This window comes from Apostichopus japonicus, chromosome 2 (genome assembly GCF_037975245.1).
Source record: "Apostichopus japonicus isolate 1M-3 chromosome 2, ASM3797524v1, whole genome shotgun sequence".
NCBI lineage: Eukaryota > Metazoa > Echinodermata > Holothuroidea > Aspidochirotida > Stichopodidae > Apostichopus > Apostichopus japonicus.
This window is the reverse complement of record NC_092562.1, coordinates 21,893,685-21,919,016: the sequence shown is the minus strand read 5'-3', so window position 1 is coordinate 21,919,016 and position 25,332 is coordinate 21,893,685. Positions and strand designations below refer to the sequence as shown.

At 38.1% G+C, this 25,332-nt stretch overlaps 3 protein-coding genes across 4 annotated transcripts in view; all 3 read left to right on the top strand.

The window, feature by feature from the left end:
• Positions 1-2,802, top strand: part of LOC139982245 (sushi, von Willebrand factor type A, EGF and pentraxin domain-containing protein 1-like) — a 41,236-nt gene extending 38,434 nt beyond the window's left edge. The window contains exon 32 of the mRNA XM_071994901.1: positions 454-2,802. Within this exon, the coding sequence (XP_071851002.1) occupies positions 454-521 (68 nt within the window). The 3' untranslated portion in view covers positions 522-2,802. The remainder of the gene's footprint in view (positions 1-453) is intronic.
• A 1,950-nt stretch (positions 2,803-4,752) lies between these two features.
• On the top strand, positions 4,753-9,858 carry LOC139982238 (uncharacterized). The gene is made up of 4 exons (XM_071994889.1): positions 4,753-4,991; positions 5,652-5,851; positions 6,593-6,747; positions 7,699-9,858. The coding sequence occupies exons 2-4, from the start codon at positions 5,661-5,663 to the stop codon at positions 7,779-7,781; spliced, it is 429 nt and encodes a 142-aa protein (XP_071850990.1). The 5' UTR covers positions 4,753-4,991; positions 5,652-5,660; the 3' UTR covers positions 7,782-9,858.
• Positions 9,859-11,010: 1,152 nt separating this feature from the next.
• Positions 11,011-23,695, top strand: LOC139982225 (selenoprotein P-like). Of its 2 annotated transcripts, none has more exons than XM_071994879.1 (8): positions 11,011-11,169; positions 12,166-12,427; positions 12,689-12,892; positions 13,176-16,040; positions 17,825-18,031; positions 20,025-20,228; positions 21,480-21,627; positions 22,165-23,695. In XM_071994879.1, the coding sequence occupies exons 2-4, from the start codon at positions 12,222-12,224 to the stop codon at positions 13,348-13,350; spliced, it is 585 nt and encodes a 194-aa protein (XP_071850980.1). In that variant the 5' UTR covers positions 11,011-11,169; positions 12,166-12,221; the 3' UTR covers positions 13,351-16,040; positions 17,825-18,031; positions 20,025-20,228; positions 21,480-21,627; positions 22,165-23,695. The 2 variants fall into 2 exon arrangements, with proteins under 2 accessions (XP_071850980.1, XP_071850979.1); XM_071994878.1 differs by having other exon boundaries at positions 22,140-23,695.
• Positions 23,696-25,332: the final 1,637 nt, after the last annotated feature.

The following is a 25,332-nucleotide window of genomic DNA, read 5'->3' as shown; positions in this document are numbered from 1 at the left end:
ACCTCTGATGTTTAAAAGCGTCATTTCTCAAAAATAACAAATGGTATAGGAATCAACCTTGACCGATATCGGTCCTCAAAGGTATTGAATTTGCGTTGTTGTGCCTGAAGCCATCTTTCAAGAAACGTGAGAGAATATTAATAAAGTTATAATCAATCTTTCAATCTTGAAAGTCTACAGGATGAATACAGGATATTGACTTACATTGCAGTTGATAACATTTGGACGACAGTTTTCTAATGCTATCATTTATAGATATTTATTATTAGTATAATTTGTTTGGTTTTTAATTATTTGTTAGAAAATGCTTAATCAGTGTTGAATATATGTGTAGTTTTCTCAAGCAATTTGTATCGCGTTGATGTACCTTCTCTACACATATTGGTCATTCTCCCCCTCTCTCCACTCCTATCTCCACCTCTCTCTCTCTCTCTCTATCTCTTCACAATGTAGCTCAATGTAAGCCTCGTTGCATCGGTAACGCCAAATGTGCCAGAAGAAATCGACAGTGCAGCGAGTGAAAAGAATGAATGAAAGTTCACTGCACTCGATGTTGGCAGACATGAAGATTAAATCTAATACCAATACTAATCTCTTCACACATTTCCTGAGTCTGTCAAGAAACAGAAAAAGAAATCTCCTATCTTCATTGTGAATAGTCTTTTGTGAAAAGCTTATTATCTCAAGGAGAAAGCTTGAGTGGAAAGAATTGAAATGTTGTTAGTGTGTGGGGACATATTAAATGTATATGTGTATATCTCGGATTGGTCAATTAATAGGCTTTAGAAAAAAAATGAAAAATGAATTCTCTTCTTTGTTGTAGTCAACCGCTATCTTCAGATTATGAGGTACAATATTAAGTTAAAAAAATCTGTCTACATGCAAACTCAAAAGAAACCAGTGGACTCCTCTAAAAAAACCTATTCAACCCTATGGCACTGTTTTCTATTTAGAACGATCACGGTACCAATCTCTCTTATCAATTACTCTTCACAGTAATTGATAGTTAGTGAATTGATCTTGATTAGTAATCGTCTGATATGATCATGATAATCAGTGATCATATGTTATACAATTATTTGATTGCGGTGTTTCTTCATCAGTGTGCGATCGTCAATCCTATGTTCGACAATCATAGGATATTGTGGTGTTATGTGATCAGTATGTTACCATCATGTTCGATAACCCTATGTTCGACAATCATCTGATTATGTGGTTTTATGTGGTCAGTATGTGACCGTCATGATCAGCAACCCTATGATCGACAATCATCTGATTATGTGGTGTTATGTGGTCAGTATGTGACCGTCATGATCAGCAACCCTATGTTCCACAATCATCTGATTATGTGGTGTTATGTGGTCAGTATGTGACCGTCATGATCAGCAACCCTATGTTCCACAATCATCTGATTATGTGGTTTTATGTGGTCAGTATGTGACCGTCATTATCATCAACCCTATGTTCCACAATCATCTGATTATGTGGTTTTATGTGGTCAGAGAATGAGAATAAAACAGGATTGACGATATTTAAAAGAATTTTAGAAATGTCTGTGGCTAGAGATTATGTAGAGGTTACCGACAATCAAAAGGGTTAGGATTAATTATGCTAAACTTGTTCCTTTTTTCTATTTTAATAGAATTAATGATCAATGTATGAAGTTTTACAAGTGTCATGTTGTATGCCAATTTATCGGGTTTCATATAGTGAAAAGAACTTGTCAATAGAAAACTAAACGCTAGCTGATTTGCAACGTGACGAATACAGTGAATAAGGTTAAAGGCTCAAGTAATGGTAAAGTACTTAACCTGAAATGTGAATGTATGGATTTAGTAGCACCTGGAAAGAAAACCGGGACATCAAAACAGGAAGTTAACTACTTCTTGTTATGGTTGTCCAACAATGGATGTCAATACACTAATGGGTTGTTCACTGTGGAAACCTAAAGCTACTCTCCCTATGTGTGTGTCTCAAAAACGTTTTTCTTTTGGTTTAAAATTCAAGGTTTATGGTCCCCAAGTTCTTACATTTCTCATGTTAGGTGTAAGATTTTCTCCGAACACATCTACTCTGTGTTGTTATTGTTTCGAACATAAAGCTCTACAACTCTATAGGCATATAGCCGAAATGAATCAATTTTGGACTAGGTGAAACAGTTTCCATTAATGGGCCAGTCTTATATATAGACTGAAACAACCAAGTTAAAATTAGACGTTAAATGCAGAAGTGAGTTGTAAGATTTTTTTGTATTACAACGCAGTAGGTTGAGCTTTTCCCCTTCAAAAGTGGCCAGTAGGGACCTTTGTCATTTTTTATGTCAGGGATATGGGTATCACCAAACATGTCAATCGAATGTTAGAATTAACATTTTTAATTTTCAATCTATAGCATTAGAAAGTAAAAGGCTGTATAGTAGTTTGATTGTTATTGTTGTTGTTGATTTGTTTGTATCTTTGTTTGTTTTCAAGTATCTTTTTTGTATCCATTTGCAGATACATTAAACACAGTAATTTGTTTTTTTTATAGATTTATAACCAAAGTAGACGTCAAATAAATGTGTATTTCCTTTATTCTTGTACGATAAAATTACGCAACAAAACGATATTGTGATAGCATTGTGTACATATAATATTATATTGTACTGTATTTTGATACTTTATTTCTGTTACATTAATTCTTTTGCAAGACAGAAGGACATCTTTTGCAGCTTTGTTTTGATATTATTTTGTACGCAGTTGATTTTATGATCATATAAACGAATGATAAAAATTAATAAAAGCACTTTACCTTTAATGCCGATATTCTGTTTTCCTTTCTCTGGTCTTGATATTAGTTTATAACCTGAATGAACAACAGATTATTGAGTCTTGAGCATGTTTGTAATTTTGCAACGCTAACGTTAACATAGATCTATCATACTCATATATTAGAGGAACCGTGCCTTGCCTTCCAGACCTACCACATTTTCACATTAGAACCATTGTATAGGGGTGGCGGATGAGTGCTCAGTCTGGGGGGGGGGTGCGTCTGGGGGGGGGGGGTGCTGGGAGGGTGAATGTGGAGTTGATAGTACAAACGTCTATGGCTGATGTACATGTGACTTTCAATTGAGGCGTCAGACTGCTAAATGATTATTTGTGCATTTGCGTTCCACAAATTCCAGGGTTAAAGACTTTCAACAAAGGGAACAAATGGGTAAGTTTTAATTACAATCTTTCTTTTTTTAAAGGTTCGACAGCAGGGCACTCAACATTTATCTAACTTATTTTTACAAAAAGGCAGGATAGAAGTTATTATTATTATTATTATTTGCTTAGTTGTTACTTGTTATTTTGCTATCTTGTCTTAGTTGGAGTTTAGGCAAATCTCTCTGCTTTTTCCTGAGTCTCCCAATATTTTGGTTGGAAAAATTGGAATTCGCTATTTTGATAAACGACAGTTTCGCAGGTCTGTTAGTAATCCCCGTCTTAAAAACCTGTGGGATTATGTCGTTCCCCGTCCCTTCCACTTTGTGGTTTGGTCACCAAAGAACTTTCTCCCCTCTCTTTTGGTCGCTTAAATGTTTATAAAAACATGATACCCGCATAGTCAAACAATTATAAGAAGAAAAGTTGTCGGCGGGCCGTACTTGTGCACCTGTTCTTTGACTCATGTCCACGAATACCACTTAAACTCGGTTACAATGTCGCATCTCCTCGTGACCACCAAACACCTACATACAACCTGAGATGCAATCGACGACTATGGTTATGATCAATTGGTCACAGTCCTATGTCAGAGGACTGCTGCTGATATCAGTGTATCGTTGAAATAACTTTAGGTTTAACATGGTTGACACTTGGTTGGCTTTCTTTATACATAGTAACGATTTCAGCCTTAACGGAAGAGTTGACGTCATCATCAAATTTTGTCTTTAAAACATCATCTTACATGTGTTACAGTGCTTTATTTTAATAACCCCAAATTGTAGAAATGGGGTATTAGGGGTTTTCATTCGTAAACATGCATGGCTGCTGGCCACATTTTTTCCAACGCTGCTTAGACCAACTTTGATAAAATAAAATAAAAAAGTCGTCACTCATACACAAACACAAATGAGACTTTTGGTTATTGTTATAGTTTCCATGTCTTAACAGACGTCTTTAACTTTTAATACTCCTGCAACACTTCGAAAATGAACACCTGTTGATAGGGATAATCAGGAGAATACATTTCTACCGGCGCAGTGATCCAACAGGCTGTGGTGGGGGCTTGAAGCAAGCACGCATTGGCTCCTTGCATGGAACTAGGACCTACATTTCTACCGCGGCAGTGATTCAACTGGCGGTGGTGGGGGCTTGAAGCAAGCACGCATTGGCTCCTTGGATGGAATTAGGTCCTAAAGTTCGCGACCAAGAGGGTATCGGCGCCTTCGGCATTGCGACCTCACACACTGACGCTTTGTAGCCTCGAACCCGGTGCACAGGCGGTTTGGAGCCGTAACTGCGCATGCGGTCTTGGCTTATACAACAGTCCTTGGCAGCCTAAACCCTTTGCATACTCAGTCAATCGGGTTCAGGTTGTTACAGTTATAATTACTACTGAGCCATGATACTAGGATATTGATTACCTACATGCAACTCTGGTCTATAGTAGCACGTTATCGGTTACCAAAAATGATTTCATAGGGCAACTATATGAGAAGTACAAACGGGGTTTATGTGTACTTTTGTATAATGAAGCACACGTAGAGGTCCCTTATTAAGAACAACTTTAAATAACCAAAATTGGAATGTTGGTGATTAACATGACGCCCTTAATCTGTATAATTACAATGAAGGCTGAAGTCAAATTGACAAGATATTTTCCGGTCTCGTTTCCGAAATCAATTCTGGACTTAACAAGCCAGTCTGTTATAAAGCTTATCGGGACAGACTGAAGCAAGTGTTAGGAACAAATGTGGCACTATATATGCCTACTTTGCGATACTATCAAGTCATTTCTCTCAGGTAAGATTTCTACTTTGTGCAATTGCAGCAATGTTTTTATTGTCTTCATTTCCCAATTCCCCCCCCCCCCACCCAAGTCCCCCTTTCACAACTTATTGGAAGTTTAGAATGATCATTACTTCAGTGAGAACATCACTACGGTACTGTTAACAAGTGAAACGCTTTAATCTTGTCATACACTCAAAGTGTCTGTATAAGTTTTCATATAGCCTCTTTTACATGTCCGTTTGATTTGCACACATGCTTCGTATACATCTTTGTGAATTCATTTTCTAGAAAGTGGGTATTTTGTATTATATATTTTCATTATATGTTTTCATTATATACCTCCAGAGTATAGTAACAACATTTAAATGCCGACTAATGACAATGACCTTTGCTGATATTTAATACAGTTATAATCAGGCCGATGCGTTACGTTGTAAAGTTTAAAAAAAAGTGTTTTACTGTTTACCTAACATGATAGGCTAATAGCATGCATCAGCACCGTCCGACATTTTGGCCAACCTCCTGTCCCCATTCTTTGAAACTGTGAATAGAAAATAACGCATGGTATAGCAGTTAATGTTTCTTCGAAATAACATTCGCGCCGAGAGGACATCCCAAATCATGCAGGACAGAAAATAAAATAACAGCCTCTCTTTTTCTTTCCTAATCGAGATATTCATCATGGCTAACCTCATCAGGACAGTCGTTTTGTTCATTTGCCTCAGTTTTGCACTGAGTTGTCGCAGGAGTTGTCCCGAGGATGCTGAAACTGCTGGTCCAGACGCTAAGGGCATCCCAGGGACTTCAATGATGTACGCAGCAAAACAGCGGGAATCAGTCTCCTCCATGTTTGCAGAATATGTACAAACACTGTGAGTTATTTTTAGAAATGTGTAGGTGAGGGAAAAGGGTGACGTGTGTTTAGGGGTCCTGGGAGTGGAGGTTTTATTTCGTTTTACTATAGATGGCATCTACGGTCATTCATCCTTGAACATTCACTATGATATCCTTACAGACAGGTTACTGTAATGTTTGTATCTAACACTAGAATATTAACTCATCAATATCATGTTATAGTGTAGGTACCTCTATATCAAATGATTTTAATTGGAGATGTCTTTACCGTTACAGCACAATTTTATTTATCAGTTCAGACTTTGGATATACTTCAAAATTGTAATAGTTTAACATATACTTTGGTTGGCAAGTAATATATTATTGTTTGTTTTTTGTTTACGCATTGCGTTTAGAAAGTATGCATGGCGAGCCAACTGGGACATAACGACTGTCTATACTACACCTATACTCATATGTACCATTCTAGATGTCGCAAGCCACTGCTTGTTAATTGTGCTTGTGCTTGTTAATTGACAAAACATGTAATGGTTATACTACCCAAACTTATTACCTCGAGAAAGTCTGTTTACTCTGCATGTCTGAAATACTTTCGCTTTCAAAAGCAGTCACATCATAATTCGATCATCTTAATTTGAATACAAGGTTCGAGGCGACTGTGGTCATTGTCAATTCCTGTATAGGTTATACCTGAATCAAGCGACTATTAAAGGGAGAGCATTTTTGAGAGGGAATGATTTCCATCTTTTTCACCACAGGAATCAACTAGGTTTCCCACCAACCATGCAGGTTCGACAAGTGTTTCGCAATTTGGACACTAATGACGACAACCAGGTTACATTGGTCGAGTGGATGTCCAGAGGTGGAGATCTCAGATCATTTGCTACTTTGCTTGTACGCTATGACGAGAATTGTAAGTACGATACTAGTATGCAGTTATTCAGTTATTAAATATGACGTCATGGAATTTGTAATTACCGTACAGCTTTTCCCACGAATGAAGGTTATGTTATGGCGTGTTTTTTGTTGTTGTATTTTTCATTTTTGGGGAGAAGGGGGGGGGGGGGTTCTTCACGACATCATGATATACATTTATAAGCCTGGTGGAAGGGATGGTAGATGTAAAAGAGGGATGGAGGTTATACGAATATCCTATTTTTTCAAGGAAATTAAAGTTAACTCGAGGTCTTGCCAAAATTCCCCATTTCAGATTCACCTCTTGTTTGTGGTCAGAAGTTGCCCATGATTTCTTCCAGTGATGTCATAAAACATGGTCTTGACTAGTTCCTCCCTTCGCAGGTTAACCACGCCCCTTATTCCTCCACCAACTCATACAAATAAATTCACCATAAAAAAAAACCTTTTCTGTACTATAGTTCCACCACCACTTTGTTCACACACGACCAACATGAACGTCATTCCCATTTCTGCCAAACTTCCTTTTCCCCGCAGCCAAAACACAACTAAAAAACTAAAACTGCAGTTGCCTGTCAATACGAAGTACTGTAGTGCGCGTGAAATATTTGCAGTATTAGGAAGGACTTTTCCGTTGTTCATGGTTTTATTGTTTGGGTGGACAACACACCAGGGAGTGTAGGCATGAAGGTACCTACCAACTGAGGGCGCTTGTCAGCGTCGTGACAGGCTCAGAATGAGTTCGGTACGCAGCTAACCTCTGAAACTGCAAATGTAGCCTATAGAGACTTTATGAAACTTTTAAGTTTCAACGTCCAGTCATGTATGTATCGTTCACTTGGCCAGTGAAGCCAATATTGTAACGCTCACCACAATAACAATTAGGTTAATGATGACTTTTGAATGTATTTGTAACGATGCTTGCATTGTTTTATTGCTCCAATTTCAGCTGACGGCCAACTGAGTAAGAAAGAGTCCCTACGAATGAAAAAGCATTACTCTCGCACGCTTGGAAAACAGACAGCGCTATAGACGTATATTTGTACCTTCGGGTTAACAGACATCGTTGTCACGAATTTGACTGTTCCGATAGTCTCAGTTCTTCCATTCTGTAAAATAGCTTCACAGGCGCTACTTGTTTGTAGTTATATGTATTATTCTGTTAGTTTGGTTAGGTCTAATAAAAGCAGAACTCACATGAATGTCTCATCGTATACATATAGCAAAATGTCATTTTACGTGCACAAATGTAAAGGCACGCGGCACAGGTTTAAGATTATAGTGGGAGGGGGTGGGTGGGAGTGGGAAATCGCCGCCTATCGTGACCCCACGCCCGGGTAAGAATCATTGCTAGGAAATCATGGGGGCCATCCCAGTGTCGAAGACCTTGGTGTAATTGAATTAGTTTAATCATGGATTAAAATGGTTGTTGAGAGGAAACAACTATCTATCAGTATGCTTTATAACCTTAATCTCTTGGGATTAGACTGTGGAGCAAGGAGTGGACGAATAGTGGACGAGAGCCAGGGGTGGATCGAGAGATAAGTAAAAGAAGATGTGTGTACCCGGGGTTCGTTAAAACAGAAACCCTATTGGGGGGGGGGGGGGTGTCTGGAGGTCCTCCCTGAGAAAGAAAGAAATATAATTTTCGACGTCAAACGTCATCTAATGCAGAGTTGAATAAATAAATAAGGTCTAAACGAAATGTTGTGCTAAAATGATTCTTTTGAAGTTTTGTGTGAGGCTGAAATGAGCGGGGTGTATAAACCCACCCACACATCTGGATCCGCGTCTGAGCACAGAAAAAACCTTGAACCTTTCTGCAACGGCTGGAATGGGTACCTTGGACATTTTACTACCAATGGCAGACCTATGTGACCGTCATCGATGGAGTTGGTCTGGGCAATACGTCAAGTCTAGTTTAAAGGCATTGAAGACTCGCCCCAGACAACGTGCGGCCATCTGAAAAAGTGACGTTTGTTCGTGTCGCTACAAATGCAGACAGTAATGAAACAAGATACCTTGTTATCTTTAGCTGGACCTGAGATGTCCATCGCTGTATCGTTTGTACACTGTGCTTTGGGTATTGACCGCAGCTGTATATACTGACTGTACACTATAGTGTCTAATTACCGATGGTAGCAAGCTGTATGTGTATTTTCTGGGATCGATGGTGGTGTTTAACACTTCTGTTACACCTCATTCGAAACTAGGTCAAATTACCGGCATTAGACGTTTCTTTTTGCGCGAGTCTTCAAAATCCTCAGTATAGACGGTGGGAGCACGTTGTTTTAAAACAATAATTTCTACAGGTTATAGGCCACATATAGTTTTCGGAATGCTAACATGTTAGAAGTATAAATTTTAATTTCTTTTTTGTTTAGTGAAGCTTTATTTGATGCAAAATAACAGCTGTTTCAGCAAATTTTATAACTATAGTGAATAATTATAAATAACATTGCCAAGTATAGTTTACATGAGTGTGTCTCTAGTCCAACGTGAAATGTGATATACTCCATGCAAATATACGTAATGAAACATATACATCTGCTTTGAATATCGGTATAAGCTCAAATCTTTATAATACTGAAAAAAGGGCCTGGTTCAACCTATAATTGGTGGTCTTCCCAAACAGTAAGATTTCCATTCACCGTGCGTTCAATTCACAGTGGACCCAACGAAGCAAAAGAAAAAAAGCTTTCGGCTATACACGGTATTAAAATGTCCAATACAGGAAGAAAGAGTTGACCGTTGTGGCTGAATGATTAGCCCGATGAAGTTGCCACAACCCTGTTATAGTACGTCAGACCGTTAACAAAGGAAAGGTATGGGATAAAATGTTATACCTTGATGTGAACTTCATAAAGGTGCGTTTTTTGCATTTCCGGTGCAAATAAAATACGGTGATACTTTTAGCAAATAAATGTGTGTATAGGTGTATGGTAGTAATACCAATGGGAGCAAGATACATATAGATTACATGTCACGAAGCAGTGTGTGATATATTTCGACGTTTTAATAGTGCTATATGATCATAGTATATATTATTATGTCCATTAAAAGATGACTTTAGGCAGAATTTTATTCTTCATTATATCATAGTTGAAGACAAATGAGAGAAATATAATTGTGTGGTAGTAGAATTTCTATATATGCCTACTCTTCAAGATGTCGATCCTCCATAAAAAAAAAGTTGCTGAATCACTTGAGTTTGATATTGACTTCGACTTATCAGTGTATGCCTAATGTTGTTGTTAATTTCATCGTATTAAAACACCATACAATATATATATATATATATATATATATATATATATATATATATATATATATATATATATATATATATATATATATATAAATAAATAGTAGTGGTCCATACTGATAGTATAAAAGATAAACAAACGAATATCTTTAACAACGACATACTGCTATATTTCGGAGTGGTCACCACTCCATCGTCAGGTAATTGTACAAGATCAATTAAATACAAGGGCTAATATACATCCAAAGACGACAATAGTAATAAACATGAGTAAATTTTTAAACTAGGAATGATTAGAACAAACCAGCAATAAAAAGTAAATAGGGATTAGAATAGCTCCAACCCGTAGCTCGCTACGTTTCTATTTAAGTAAGCATTTAAGTCTTTGATTAGGAGACTCTCTTTAATCTTCCTCCTGAACCACTATATATATATATATATATATATATATATATATATATATATATATATATATATATATATATATATATATATATATTTCATGTTACAATATATATTTTTATAAATGTGAGGGAGGATACCTACCCCCTGGAGATCCCCTCCCAATACATGCCACAACCTCCACCTCTGCAGGGTCGCCATGATGATCAAGGTGTAATATTTGGGGTCACCAAACGAGCAAAATGCCAGATTCTTAAGTAATCATATGATATGAAGAGTCATTGTACATCAGTGTCTAACCATTGTAACATGTTAATTATAAACAATGTTACGTGTAGGGTAGCCTGTTGCCGTCTCTCGTTGGAAACATTCAATGATAGCATAAATCTCCACCATTGTCCTATTGTAAAGGGGAAGTTGTGGTAAACTGGTGGAATCGTTAACAAGCAACTGAGGTTGACATAGCCTTAGATTTCCTTCCTGTTTTAAATATTGTATTAGTCGTTAAGTCATGCATGGTCCACGTCGTGTTTATCTAACAAGTATACGGATGGAGTAAAGAAAACGTCAGACTTTGGTCACAAGACTGACGCAATCCGGGACAGACAACCACATTTGGGTAAACACGATAGATCAGGTGACTACGTGCACGGTTTGAACCTAGTATAAATCAGACTTGCAACATATCTGGTTTGCTCTTCTTCAACTGAACACCAAATAGTTACTTCCTCCTGGTGCAGGGAGAAGATAAAGGTAGGCACTTTTTGTTTTTATTTCACAATTTTATCCTTCAACTTTGTTTATCTGAGTAACTCCATTGAAATGTTTTCGTTTCCAGTACGACATCTTGTAAATATAATGTGACGTTACTTTAATCGAGCATTTTAGTCTCAGTTTTACCGCTGCTCAGCTGGGTGAAACGACTTTCCCCTACATATCTTTGCTAAAGTATATATAGGCCTACACACAGACAAGTTACGATGTGTAATGGGAAAGGGTTGTATGAAATTGAGGTGTGAGAACCTCCTGTGTAATCGGAAAGGGTGAGTAGTTTAAGAGACTTTCCCTCACTTCACCTGTATCTTATTTTATGTGCGGCAACAATAGATTTGGGTGCCGTCAAAATTTTCAAATTTCCCAAAGTCTACTTGTTAAATTAATATGCAAATCCTGAGAGGAAAACAAACACCACAACAAATTAAAAAGTAGAGAGAAAAGAAATTCCGCCAATTTAACAAACTAAGCCTCTTAATATGAGCTTCTATGTTTAAGACTTTGGTGATCAAACACGTGAACTTCTTTCGTGATAAATGAATATCAAATTATTCAATATCTTCCTGTAGCTAAGCGAAATTCTATTTTCAAAAAAGGAAGTTTCTTAGTTTGCCTTGAAAAGTAGACCCTGCTAGCAGGCAGGCCTGGTGTGAAGGGTGTCAGAGGGGGGGGGGGCTACGATTCCGGGCCTGAGGTCAATTAGAGGGCGCGGGAAAATATGGAGGGGAATTGGGAAAATATGTGATAATAAATAGTGTATTCTCATCGAATAATAATTTTAAGACAAACTCGAAAGTGCTAAAAAGGGCCACCGTCACGTAATTGTCTCCTAGGGTCAGAAGTGGCACTTGACGCCTCTCCCTGCTAGGATCGTAACGCCAGGCCCATAAGATGTATATATTTCACCTACACAGACTATAAACGCAATTTGTTAACCATTTTGTTTACCCCCTTATTTTACATTCTGTGTTATAGGTCGTATTTAGAATCAGGCCTTGTCTGACATACCGTATATATAGTTGGCAACCAGGATGGTCTACATCATCCCTTTACTCTTGGCTCTTCTGCCCCTCATGGGGCGGGGTCAAGACGAATTCGACTCCGATGTTCGTTGTGACGTGTCCCCTCACTGGACCACAACAGACAGGTTCGACCCGATGTTGAATACCTTAGGTCATGTCACAGTGGTGGCGCTCTTGAAGTCCACGTGAGGATTTTGCCGTACACAAGCAACGATGTGAGTAATGACGAATCGGCTATTTTTTCAGATTTCCATATTGTGTTGATGGTTAATAGTCATATAATTTAATACACTACCAATTTTATTTCAATGAAATACAAATTCATTATGTCAATATCATCGCCACACATGCACTATATTATATCACATATATACGTAACGAATTCTGCTGTACCCTGTCACTGTGCCATACCACACCATTCTACGCCATTGTTTACACCATATTTATATTTATTATTATATTTTGTTTCAATGCAGGTTAGAATCACTTCGATTGGCTTTTATCGAAGGCGGTTATTCTGATATCAAATTTTTAATTGTTAATATGAAAGGGACGTATCCCACGCTCTATTCATACCTACTGACTGAAAGAGTAAACTTCCCGGTCTACCAGGATACAGATTCACTCAATATATGGTCTTTGCTAGATGGAGAAAAGGACGACATGCTTATCTATGATAGGTCAGTTATGTACCACATTTTATATATATATATACATCTCTTTATACCCCAGTTAACCTCCTTTAAACTTCTTATTCAGATCCTCCTGCCGTTTAAGGATATTTACAATTCAACAACTTTATAATCTCGTAAATCTATATGAAGTGTATTCAATTATACCAAGTTTCGTTTCTTATTTAGTTGTTTTTATTATTATTTTTTATTGTCATAAACATATTGGAAATTTCCCCTCGATTGCCAGTAATTTCATGTAACCCTCACGATTTTTTCTTATCCTATCCAGATGCGGTCAACTGACTTACCACGTTAGGATGCCGTACAGCAACCTTCGGTACAGCAATGTCCAACAAGCAATCGGTTTTACTGTACTAGGCAACGATCCTTGCACGTGCACTCCAGTGGAGATGAAAACAATGATGATGACGACAGCTCAATACGATACAACCACCTTCTTATAATGTTTGGGTTTAAACCGATTAGATCCTGTTAACCATTACATAGATTAATAAAGATTTTTTTGAAAATAGAGTAGAATATACCGGTTCCCAGACCTGCACCCAGATAGGACGATATTTTTATGTGCGATAGGCTACTTTCAATGGACGCATCTAAGGGCTTGCAGGAACACTGTGTCAGAAAAAAAAGATTATCTTCTTGTTCTTCTTCTATTAGATAAAGGTTAGGAACTCTTCATGATGTCACATTAAATGGTTTGAAACGTGACATGTTATGGAACGCAAAAAAGGGAAAAATTCGTTAACCACGGCGTCAATTGATGTTAGCAACAACCATGTGAAAATCGTCAACAACGTCCTGATTTTGGAGCAAGGGCATGAATAATGGCGCAAACGTTCAACTTTAGAGGCTTGAAATGATTTTTGAAATTTCTATTAGTGGCAAATTTCGTTTCACGATCATCACGGAATACTGATGCAGTTATACTACACAGTGTTTGGAACTGACTGTTGGTTTGATTGAAGTTGATCATTTAGCACAAAAACCCGACGAAAATGAGGGATAGAGAGGACTTTAAATCACTAATACTAGACAGAGGGCTGACCAATTCCGAGAAGGCAGGGGTAATGGTCATTTCGGAAAGAAAGCTAAAGCTTTCCTGTACTTTCGCTTATTAGAATTCCAACTATGTTGCTAAACTGTACAGCAGTGACCATCACCATTCCCATGTCGTCAAGCCAAACAACCAGACTTTTTGATATGAGCATGCGTAGATCATAACTACTGTAGGCCACGCCTCCAAAAAATCTTTTGAAGGGGCCGTTGCTACAAATCACGTTGTTCACGAGTTTTACATCCCGTTGCTACATATCAGGATGTTTTAAATGAATTTTATCCATTTCGCGTTCCATAATATATAAGTATCCTAAACAAAGGTACTAGCAGAAGAAAATGTTCCTGAATTTACTGCACACTGCACAGAAGTGAACATTTATATCCAAGGTTGTAACATTTCGTATAACATTCTGTACACCTTCCCTTTGTAATACTAACGCCACCAATGATAGCGAATCACTGTTTCGTGTACTGTGCTGAAAACAGGCCCATACTAAATTGTTTTGTTGAAAAAAAATTAGTAAAATTATATTCAAGAATTTTTTTTTAAATGTGTAGTTTCAATACAAGACTCATGAGTAGATAGTTTACTGTTACGAAATACAGCTCATCAACCAACGAAACCTACTTCTCTTTGTTCGTAATGATGCTTAATGACGGTCACCCTTAAAACCTGTATCCAGGGCAGGGTGCACCCGACTAAAAGAGCCAGCATCCACAACGTACATAGAGTACACGGCTTTGTTGCTTAATTTTGCTACTTTTCCAGACATGAAATATATATATATATAAATATAAAAGCTAACAGAAAAAAGAAATGTTGTACTTTGTTTCTTGTTTCCATGTAAGAAATTTCAAATAAACATTTAGCGTTGCGTTTGAATCAGGGAAGTTATTCAGCGGATGGTGAGAGGGGAATGATGGGTATGATAGTCTAATTATAGTTCAATTTGATAACACCAAGTGATTTTGATAACACCGAATAGAATGAACATTGAATTGACTCTCAGAACCAACAAGAAACTTCAGATTCGGTCACACTTAACAGTCATACCTTCATATTCATTTAATATCCAAAGGCAATCCATTTCTCTACACTTACCCATTTATAACTTGGATCACATTTAAACGTAATCTTATGTAATGCCCCTCTTAGACCCCTCCCCCCCCCTCACGCCCTCCCTTCCTTTCTTCCTCAGACATCAGTTAATCTGATATGTCGGAGGTGAAATCGAAGCTTCTTGCTCATGTGTGGGTGTGGTACATTTTAATAGTCCAGCTTTTAATATGAAATCTATGGTTGCTCATCAAATTCCCGCGGAAAATAAAAATATTAAGTTTTCTATCGTATAAAGTCTGAAGACCCCGTTGCCTCTTCCAATCACATCCAAGATATGAGAGAGGGAGGTGGGAGGGGAGAAGTGACCCCTTCACCGTCGGGTATGCTGAAGGGCTCTGGTATAGTGCAGGGGGTTCTTGTATACAGCATCTCCCTGGGAAGAGCGAAAGCGCAGGAACTGTTTTTCTAAATTCAAGTACGTTCTGTGTCATGCTGTGCTCTGACGTGATATAACAGACGGCTGTCATGTATTCATAGTCAATGGATTTCCTTGAACTGTCTGGTTTTGTAACTTCAAAATAGGAACTTTCGTAACTCAACTTGGACACTGCCTGCTTCGCGACTGCTGACTACTCTGCTTGCCTTGAAAATGCGACAGTGCCGAATAATTTCTAAACAGCTACGTAGGTAAATGACCCAACGATAAGTTAGACAATCACACGTCATAGGGACAAGGTCACTACCACAGCAGTTGGATCGATTGTTTAGGCTCTTTTCTACAATCCAAACCATCAGCTGTGCCTTCTTTCACCATGGAAACAAATCACGTTGCTATGACACGTGATCTAAAGGTCACCATGAACATTTCATTACATAAATTTGCAGTTTGGCTTACGAAACGAGGTAAGTTTCTCTCAGAGGAGGTCCAGACAGATTTCAACAACTTCGTTCAGTGGTAAACGACGAGTTGAATGATTCAGTCAGAAAGAGAGATATAATATAAGAAACCAAGGAGAGGTAAATATCTTTTCCGATTTTATTTAAAATTTATATCTGGTTATTTATCTACTATCAAGATTTCTTATTGTTCTGGTGTTAAAATCATACGTAGCCCAGTATGTTGCGATGTTGGTTGCTACACCTTTTCGTAGCCAATTAAATAGCAACTGAAGCTGTGGTATTATGCTACTCGGTAATCACGGAAGTTATACACGAACCATGCAGTATACTCGGTGCTGTAGGTCCTATTTGTTGAAGATAATTTTAGAAAAGTCATTTGATTTATGCTGTGTTCTGTCCAGGTATGAAATCAACAAGTAGGGGAATGCTACCGTTTTGTTGGTTAATAGCGAAGGGCAGACAATTAATTTTTTTTTTTAAATTTATCCCAATAACGTGAGATTGTTAGACATCTATGTGCGTGCAATCTCATAATTTATCTCCACTGAGAGGACCTTCTTCCTTTACTAATGATTGATTTCCCAATAGGAAAAAAAGAAAAGTACACAGAAATAAGGCTGTACCATTCCAGTTTCCAAATATGAAATTAAAATTTGAAAAGTAGACATTTTATGAGATTGATAGAGATATTTCAATGAACTTCATATGCGGTGCGTGTTTTCGGTGAAGGAAATAATTAAGTGTTTTCTGTATCTTGTTCCAGTAACAGGGAGGGGATATCTTGTTCCATTAACGGGGGGGGGGGGGTTACTATCACCTTTGAACTTCCGCTTCATATAGTCTCCTAGTCTTGGACAGAGAAATTGTCTGTGAATACATTTCCTTCTACAGCAGTCAAGTTGAACAAACTTGAGGTAAAATGTCATGTATGATTAAATAATTTCAAATATGTTTAATTAACCCAAATGCGAAGTCATGTGATGAAAACATTAACTAGAGAAGGGATGCCAATAACTGAAGCTTAAAAAGCTTTAAATTCTGGGAACCTGATCTGCTTTGAAAACCTGGAGATATTTAATATTAACGTAAGGTAAAACTTACTTTATGAACTCCCGTTATTCATTACTGCACCTCGCTTCTTTGTTGTCTGAAATATTTTTTTTTGTCCTGATTGTGGTACTTAGCATTATACCGTTGGGTGTCACTCCAGTTCCTTCATTTCGACACTCCCGCCCCACCTCCCCACCACCCCCACCACCTCACCACCCCTTCCATAGAGGGGTTTTCTCATTGAATACGCCCACAAATAGTATTGTAATAGTACAATGAGGTAAAAGCAGTTCGAAGTATCATGTAGCAACACAGTGACTGAGACATCACTTGTAATATAGTAATTGAGACATCTTAGAAAAATAGGCATACAAAAGTCTACCGATACGTTCCGACTCCAATTTTAACTGTTTAACCCAATATTGAATATCCTTACGCAATGTTGACCACTATACAGTAACAGATGTATGTAGACGCAAGAACAGGCGCAGGAATAGTGCCCCCTCCCCACCCCACCCCACCCCACCCGCCTCACCTTTTGGTAGCTTTCTACGCCAATAACTTGTCATCGCTAACAGCTCCTGGTTTTGGGTACTACTTCCCTGCATGGATGGTCGATTATATGTAACCATCAAACTGTAGCGTTGAACTGCCAAACTTAGACCTCTTCAGCTTGCTACCACGAAACAACTTTCATTGATCAGCGGTCATAATAGCCGACTGCTATATTTAAAGCCCTATATGTTTCGGAACCAGTCAAATAAAATTCATCTTTCTACCTGATGCTATGATAATATTACTTTCTTCTTCTTGTGCTTCATTTGGTTTTCATTGTTTTTACACGTATTAAGACAACCAAAGATGGTGAATCTCCTACCGTTTCTGGTGGCTCTGTTGCCCCTCCTGAGCCATGCCCAGGACACTGGGGGCGAGTGCCAGCTTCCTCCAACCTGGACCATAACAGGTGGTGACGATCCCATGGTTACTGCGAGAGGTGACTTTGTGGTTGTCATGCTCATGAAGTCCACATGAGGTTTCAGTATTTGGAGATCCTCGAGGTAAGTTGGATTTAAAAAAGTTAGTGAAGTGATTGAATTAGGGAGGAAAAACAAATGATAATTTTAAATTTAAAGGAAACCTTTCTCTCCGACGGTTGCATAGTATTACCACTTTTATTGTTTGAGTATATAATCACCCTCAAGGGAAATACTTTAGTTCGAGTGTTATAGGGATATCCCGGTGGCCGAAGTTGATTACTGATCAAAAAATATACTGGAAATTTTCTGTATCTCTAGTTCGAACCATGCACATCTTCGTAGTATTTTTTTTTATGGCGAAGGTACAAATTTAATGGGTTTTTTAGCTCATACCAGCATGCTGGTGTGAGCTATTGTTACAGTGCGGCGTCTATCACTCTATCACTCTATCATTCTATCACTCTATCACTCTATCCGTCAACAATTGGTAAAACCGCTCCCACTCGCCGCGCACAGTGTTTGATGGAATTTCATGAAACTTGGACACAAGGACCATTGGGTATAGGGCCATCAGAGATGGTCCAAAATTTGGGGTCAAAGGTCACCTGTGGGCCGTAATGGGCCATTTTGTGGAAATACGCAAAATGCTTCTTCTCCTACAGATTCCATGGTACAATGTTGAGGGTTTGTCACGATAGTACTATGGTAGTTCTACCTTCAGGGTGTTCATGAATTTGAGATCAAAGATCAACTAGGGGTCTTTTGTGGCCCGGGCCGCGGCCCTATATTTTCAAATTGCTCCTGTTCGTACAGTGTATGGCCAATTATAATGAAACTTGGTCACAATGTTCCTCGGGATGAGAGTTACGAGGGGTGTTCAGAAAATTGAGGTCAAATGTCATTTAGGGGGTCATCGGGGGTCATTCTTTGTAATATTTTCAAATATCTCAATCTCCTCAAGATTTTGATGGATCATATTCAAAGTTGAACTGATGATTGTTGGATTGTGTATGAATAAGGTGATGCCTAAAAAATTTTGGTCAAAAGTTAGTTAATTACAATTAATCACCATTGTTTAAAAAAATCTGCGCCTTCACTTTTTGCCAAAGCTCCTTTAATTTGTCTCCCAGTGTCTGCAGTGTTTGTTTACATTTGTGGTTAAGCTCTGCAGAGGCTGTTAGTGGAATTAAAGCAGGACTGGGAGTTGTTATTAACTGTTGAACTGTAAGCATGAGAGCCCTATAGCCAATCAGCACTTGCCGATTCTTAGAAGTCTTTGAGCCTGATGTATGTAGGCAGCTTGTGAAGTTATATCTTGTAGGGAGTGCTTGTGAAGTTATGTCTGCTAAGGTAGAGGGGAGAAAGTTTAATAGGGTAGGTCAGTGGTATTGTTTGAGAGAGTGGGTAAAATAGGATTTAAAGGGGAAAATAGGAAATATAGCCAGTGGTGTGGCCAGGATTCTGCTAACGGAGGGGGGGGGGGTATCCCTCATGGGCCCAAAATTGGTTTTGTGGGCCCTACATTTTTCAGCTCGAAAAGGTATGAGCTTCTGCACCATTGGTGCTCTAGTTTTTGTGAATGCTTCTGGCAGTAGTATAGGGCACGTAACTTCGCACTACTCTTTCGTTATGTATGTCTTCAATCTGAAAATTTAATATACAACCTTTGTAGACGAGAATGTGTAATAAAAAGGGGGCGGGTGGTGGTGGGAGTCTTGTTTCATGAGTCTCAAACAAGACCGATGGATCAACTCCTACACTTGCTCTATTAAAACTCCGCAGCGTTTATCGTTTAGAGTACGCTTGTTTCGAATGCAGGAACATTGCAGACATCTAATATATATTAAATATCACTGTAACGAAAGACATATTAGATATTGAACATAAGGTGACCAGCCCTCAACATTATTTTGTTTTTTGTTTGAATTAGCGAACCTAAAAGTATAGGCGAAGAGTCATCCTTTTAATTAAATATTCAATGAATGAAGTCATACCTAGTAGGCTTCTTGATCGCTAATGTTTTCCCATGATTGTTATATTCTCGATTCCCATTAAAATATTCTCCATCCAATAGGTTGGAATCGCTCCGATCGGCTCTTGTCGGAGAAAGTTATTCTGACGTCACATTTATGGGTGTAAACTTGAAGGGTTCTTGGACCTCCAGATACATTTCAATTCTTGAAGGACGTGTCAGCTTCCCTGTTTATCAAGATACAGATGCTCTCGACATCTGGACTAAACTGGACGGGGAAAAAGATGATGTCCTTATATATGATAGGTAAGAGGTAATTCTGCTACAGGAAGGAGGATACAATGACGTTATCAATGTAATCTCTCATTAAAACTGATAGAAAGTTAATTATAAACCAATTAGTTCATCGTTGGTTGTCATTAATATAGTTCAATTTAGTATGAAATCTGCCGGGTTGGACTAGTTGGTTCATACATAGGGACGCATCGATATATACTGTCCTACTATAATATATGAATTTGTTCGTATGAATTAAAATGTTTCCATTATTATTCATAACTGATAATGATACAAACCCATGTGTACAAACCAATAAGTACAAACCAATGAGTACAAACCTAAGAGTACGCGTACGAGTATGGCAAAATGTACTCGAGTTACGTTCAGTCTGGTATGTAGTTGGGCTGACATCATCATCACTTTTACTCTCTGCAAAACCTCCTTTAGAAAAATGAAATTGAAATACTACATCTACTCCATTGCAAATATTTTCTTGTCATTTTAATGATGGCTTTAAGAAAGAAGAAAGGCAACTTATGATTATTTTTTAAATGTTTTCTAATTTCGGATCGTATCCGACCTGGAATTCACTTATATAGCACCCCATATGTTAACAGTCAACTTACCTAAGATCGGAATTCATAAGTTATACTCTTTGATACGTAAAGTATATACCGTAGAGATAACAAAACATGCAGAAGGCCTTTAAATGTTGGTCTACAGAGAAGCTGTGGTTTGTCAGTTAGAAATTGAAACTATATAATGGAACATTATATGACGTAGAAGGATCAGTATTCCGACACCTTCAAACTATTTTCTATTTTATTAATTTGTCTGCAGTGTCGTAAAAAAAATGATAGCATCTTGGATTCTCAAATCAGCAACGCAGTTTATAGCAAAATAAGTCTTCATTTTCATTTCAACCGCGAACTGTTTTCTTATAAAATATGTGCAATGTTCTTTATTATACGGCCAATACTTTGCGTAAATCATCACATATTCCACGAGTCGAAATGATAGAAGATTACGACATTCGCTTTTACCTCTCTCGCTTTTATCCCTCCTCAACTATTCTCTCAGTAATTTTGCGGAGAATGGAGGACGCGTTCCAATAAATCCCCGGAAAAAGTAGATGGCGCTCAACAAGATCTTGCGTCATAAGTGTCTGGCATAATTCGTTTGTATACGGACACATTGCAAGAAATTGCCAATGTAGTAATATCATAATGACATACAGAGGCATATTTTCCTATTTCACTTAAAATTTGTTTCCGACAGATGTGGGCAGCTCATCACACGTGTCAGGTTACCCTACGGCAATAGTGATGTTGAGAATGCAGTGAGGAGCGCCATCACAGGGAATAGTCAGTGTACATGCGACAGCACCTAATGAGTAAGAAAGTACACAGAACAGCCAATATTAACGGTAAGATTTAGTTGTATTTACAACGTTATTACTGTATATCAAACACAATTACTAATAGATGACTTCAGTCACTTGGCAGTACAACATGTGAATGTGTGCACAATTTGAGCAGACGATAGATCCAACTTGTGACATTTGTATAGGCTATATGTACACAGACATCGTCGACAGATGGTAACCTTAGTAACATCAACGTGGCACAATGCGCCATGACGTCATTCAGTGAAAAATGGCATAACGATTAATATTCATAATCATACATTCCACCCAAGTAAGTAACCTTACTCTTTTGAATCAATTATAATTATCAGTTGAGGATAATTACCGGTCGTTATCATATAATTAACGTAATTATCCAATGATTTAATCGTATACTTATCCACACGTATACGTGAATGCCCCATGGTGTAATGACATAGAACATAGAAGCCTTCACTTATATATAAGGAAATCGTTCCATACTTGTAATATAAAAATGTCTAAGTCTTTCTTTTCTCGCATATCTTCCTCAGATACTTATTTCTGATTGCATTGCAGATAAATATGTGATAGTAAACCAGCATTTGATAACTCGTCGTCATCGTCACGTGATTACCGTCTCCTTTCCGAATCAAGTTTGCAGCTACATGAAAATTAACTCGGAGTAAACACCAAAGTAACAAAGTAAACACACAATTGTTTATCTGTATTGACACCCATAGGCGCTCACCAATTTTGTAAACTCGTTTTTAAAGAGGTTACTTTGCTCTCTTTCCCCTCTCCTCGATTTGTTCCAAAAGTTTCGAAACCATACATCTGGAATTATCATAGGTTTTGATAAATCCTAGGTACCGACTCTGAACAATAGTTTTAACAGTCTTAGGAACTTCCTACACTGCCTATTAACTGAAAGTAAGTGAACATTTATCTACCCCTTTAACCTCCTCGTCCCCCCCCCCTTCCCTCACCACCACCACTCCGACTCCCTCATAAAAGCATTAAAAGAGTATCAGGATGGGGTGGAAAGCAGGTTATTAACGGAGGATCACATCATAAAAAGCATGTGTTATTTCAATCATATTGAATTTTCAGCTTCATAAATTTACGAATGCAGCTGGCAACATCAGAGTAAATGACGTCATCATTTTTGGCCATAGAGCTCACACTATGTATCCTTCTTTACACTGTGTACAATCGTTTATCCATATTGCCAGGTAATATACTTCCATTTTAGCATTTTGACGAAATTATTAGCCCAGCGTAGAGAACAGTCAGAGCTGAACATTATCTTCAAACGTATTAAGGTTTATACGAAGAAGACATTATTACAGTGCCTTTCAAGGTATTGTTAAGAGAACGTAGGGTATGATGACGTCATATACCTGCCATGAATATCCTATCCTGAAGTAACAAAGGATTTATCTAGAAAAAAACATCTCTACCTTTAATTCAACAATCATATGTTGGACTATAGTCGAGATATTCAGAGGCGATTGTTTTTTGTTTTTTTTTGTAGTTGTGTTCCCTTTAATTACCTTCGAGTGACCTATTAATATTGCGTGATCTTGCTCTAAAGATTTTTTTTTTTTTCATTTCGACAATTAAGCCTTTAACATTCATCTGCTTATTTGTAGATTAGATTGTACTTTATAATTGTTAACAGTATTGAAAAATTAACTATGCCTTTTCATTTTTATTTACAACTGATGCCAAATCTTTCCATCATCGACCGATTTTATATAATTTTTCTCGTTTTTCATTTCGACAATTAAGCCTTAAACAGTCTTCTGCTTATGTGTAGATTAGATTGTACTTCATAATTGTTTACAGCATTGGGCAATTAGCTATGCCTTTTCTCATTTTATTTACAAGTGTTGCCAAATCTCTTCATCAACCGATTCTGTATATTTTTCTCGTAATAATGCTTAATGACGGTCTCCCTTTAAACCTAGTACCACAGGCCAGGGTGTACTCGACTAAATGAGCCAGCATCTACGCGAGCTAAATTTACAAATACAATCCTTTGATGTGAATAGATTTCCAGCTACAATGGTGTATAAATAAAAACGACGACTTCTTAAAAAACGTATGTATGAGTTATTGTCTTCAGTGGATTATTTCGCTATCTTATATATTTACTTGAATTTCCCAAACGGTCACTGTTATGTATTTTATTACATCGTAACTGAGGTGAGCAGGTGTAACCGAATAAGTGATGTAAACAAGGAGACCAGGTGGCGATGACTTCCAGATTCTTATCCAGCCCTGCCCTCATATTAATCCTTAAATCTACGCTTTTTTAAATTCCCAGCCCCCTCTCCCCCGCCCCACGTGACTCAAATGACCGAAAAATAATACCGTCCATGTACTTCCTGAAGTGGATTGACATTCTAGGAGCGAACTTCATGCTAGCAATTACTTGAGTTATCGAATGATGAAAACCTGGTATATATGAGAACCATGACAGTAAAGCGTGGATGGAACTTCACATTTAGTATGTGGATCCACCACAGACAATCAAGGCCGCTTGATAAAGGCTTGATAAAGCTTGATAAATTCGACTATTTCACGCATACTGTTCGTCCAGCGTGGATTGATATTTCTACTAAATAAGGACGCACTTTAAGACAAGAATATACACTAGCTGAAGGCATTGCCTTTAGCCTACGTCTATTCATACAGGCACCATCTAATCTTTTATGCGAATTATGTGTTTCTTCGACCATCTTATGTCAGGAAAGTTACCACTTTTCTTAGACTATAGCTAAACTTTCTCTGCAAAGAAGAAGAAGAATGTGAAGCCACACTCGGTGGTAGAGAGAGGAGAGGCTGATGACAGGGGTGAGGAGAGGGATGAGGAGATGGGGTGAGGAGAGAGGTGAGGAGAAGGGTGAAGAGAAAGGTGAGGAGATGGTGTGGGGATAGGAGTGAGGAGAGGGGTGAGGAGTGGGGTGAGGAGAGGGGTGAGGAGAGGGTGAGGAGAGGGGTGAAGAGAGGGGGTGAGGAGAGAGGTGAGGAGAAGGGTGAAGAGAAAGGTGAGGAGATGGTGTGGGGATAGGAGTGAGGAGAGGGTGAGGAGAGGGGTGAGGAGAGGGGTGAGGAGAGGGTGAGGAGAGGGGTGAGGAGAGGGTGAGGAGAGGGGTGAGGAGAGGGGAGGAGAGGGGGAGGAGAGGGGAGGAGAGGAGAGGGTGAGGAGAGGGGTGAAGAGGTGGAGTATTCCTGCTGAGTATCAGTGATATAATATCGTCTTGAAAGGATAAACCAACGCTTCAATTTTAGATATTAGCCCGATTTGTCGGTCTCAATGTAGACCGTGGTAATACGGGTAAGCTAACCAAGCTGTAAACAATTGTAACATTCTATAGTCTGCGTTGAATTTGTCATGCGATTTGAAAATCCCCACTAACTTTTCAAGTTGAACTAATGAAGAAAAACTCATGATTATGTAGAATTTCTGATAAATAATTCTTGTGTTTTCAGTTGATTATCCAATTGAATAGTAACGACTCGCTGATAAGCGATTATTTGGTAAACCTATTAGAGAGGTGCTAGTTTGATCAATTATAGCCGTGGTTTTAAGTGACACTCAGCAGATTAGATAATAAATAACAACATTTGGATAACATTTTTTTATTTTAATTGCTTTAAATTCAATTATCAATATAACAGAAGACATGTTTATAGTTACCGATCGTTCAATTGGTCGAAGGATAATAACTACATAAT

What these genes read in the sequence shown, in the direction of transcription:
- LOC139982238 (XM_071994889.1), top strand. Translation starts at nt 5,661, where the DNA reads ATGGCTAACCTCATCAGGACAGTCGTTTTGTTCATTTGCCTCAGTTTT. An exon ending in GCAGAATATGTACAAACACT is followed by an intron (nt 5,852 to 6,592) that starts GTGAGTTATTTT and finishes TTTTCACCACAG; the next exon opens with GAATCAACTAGGTTTCCCAC. An exon ending in TGTACGCTATGACGAGAATT is followed by an intron (nt 6,748 to 7,698) that starts GTAAGTACGATA and finishes CTCCAATTTCAG; the next exon opens with CTGACGGCCAACTGAGTAAG.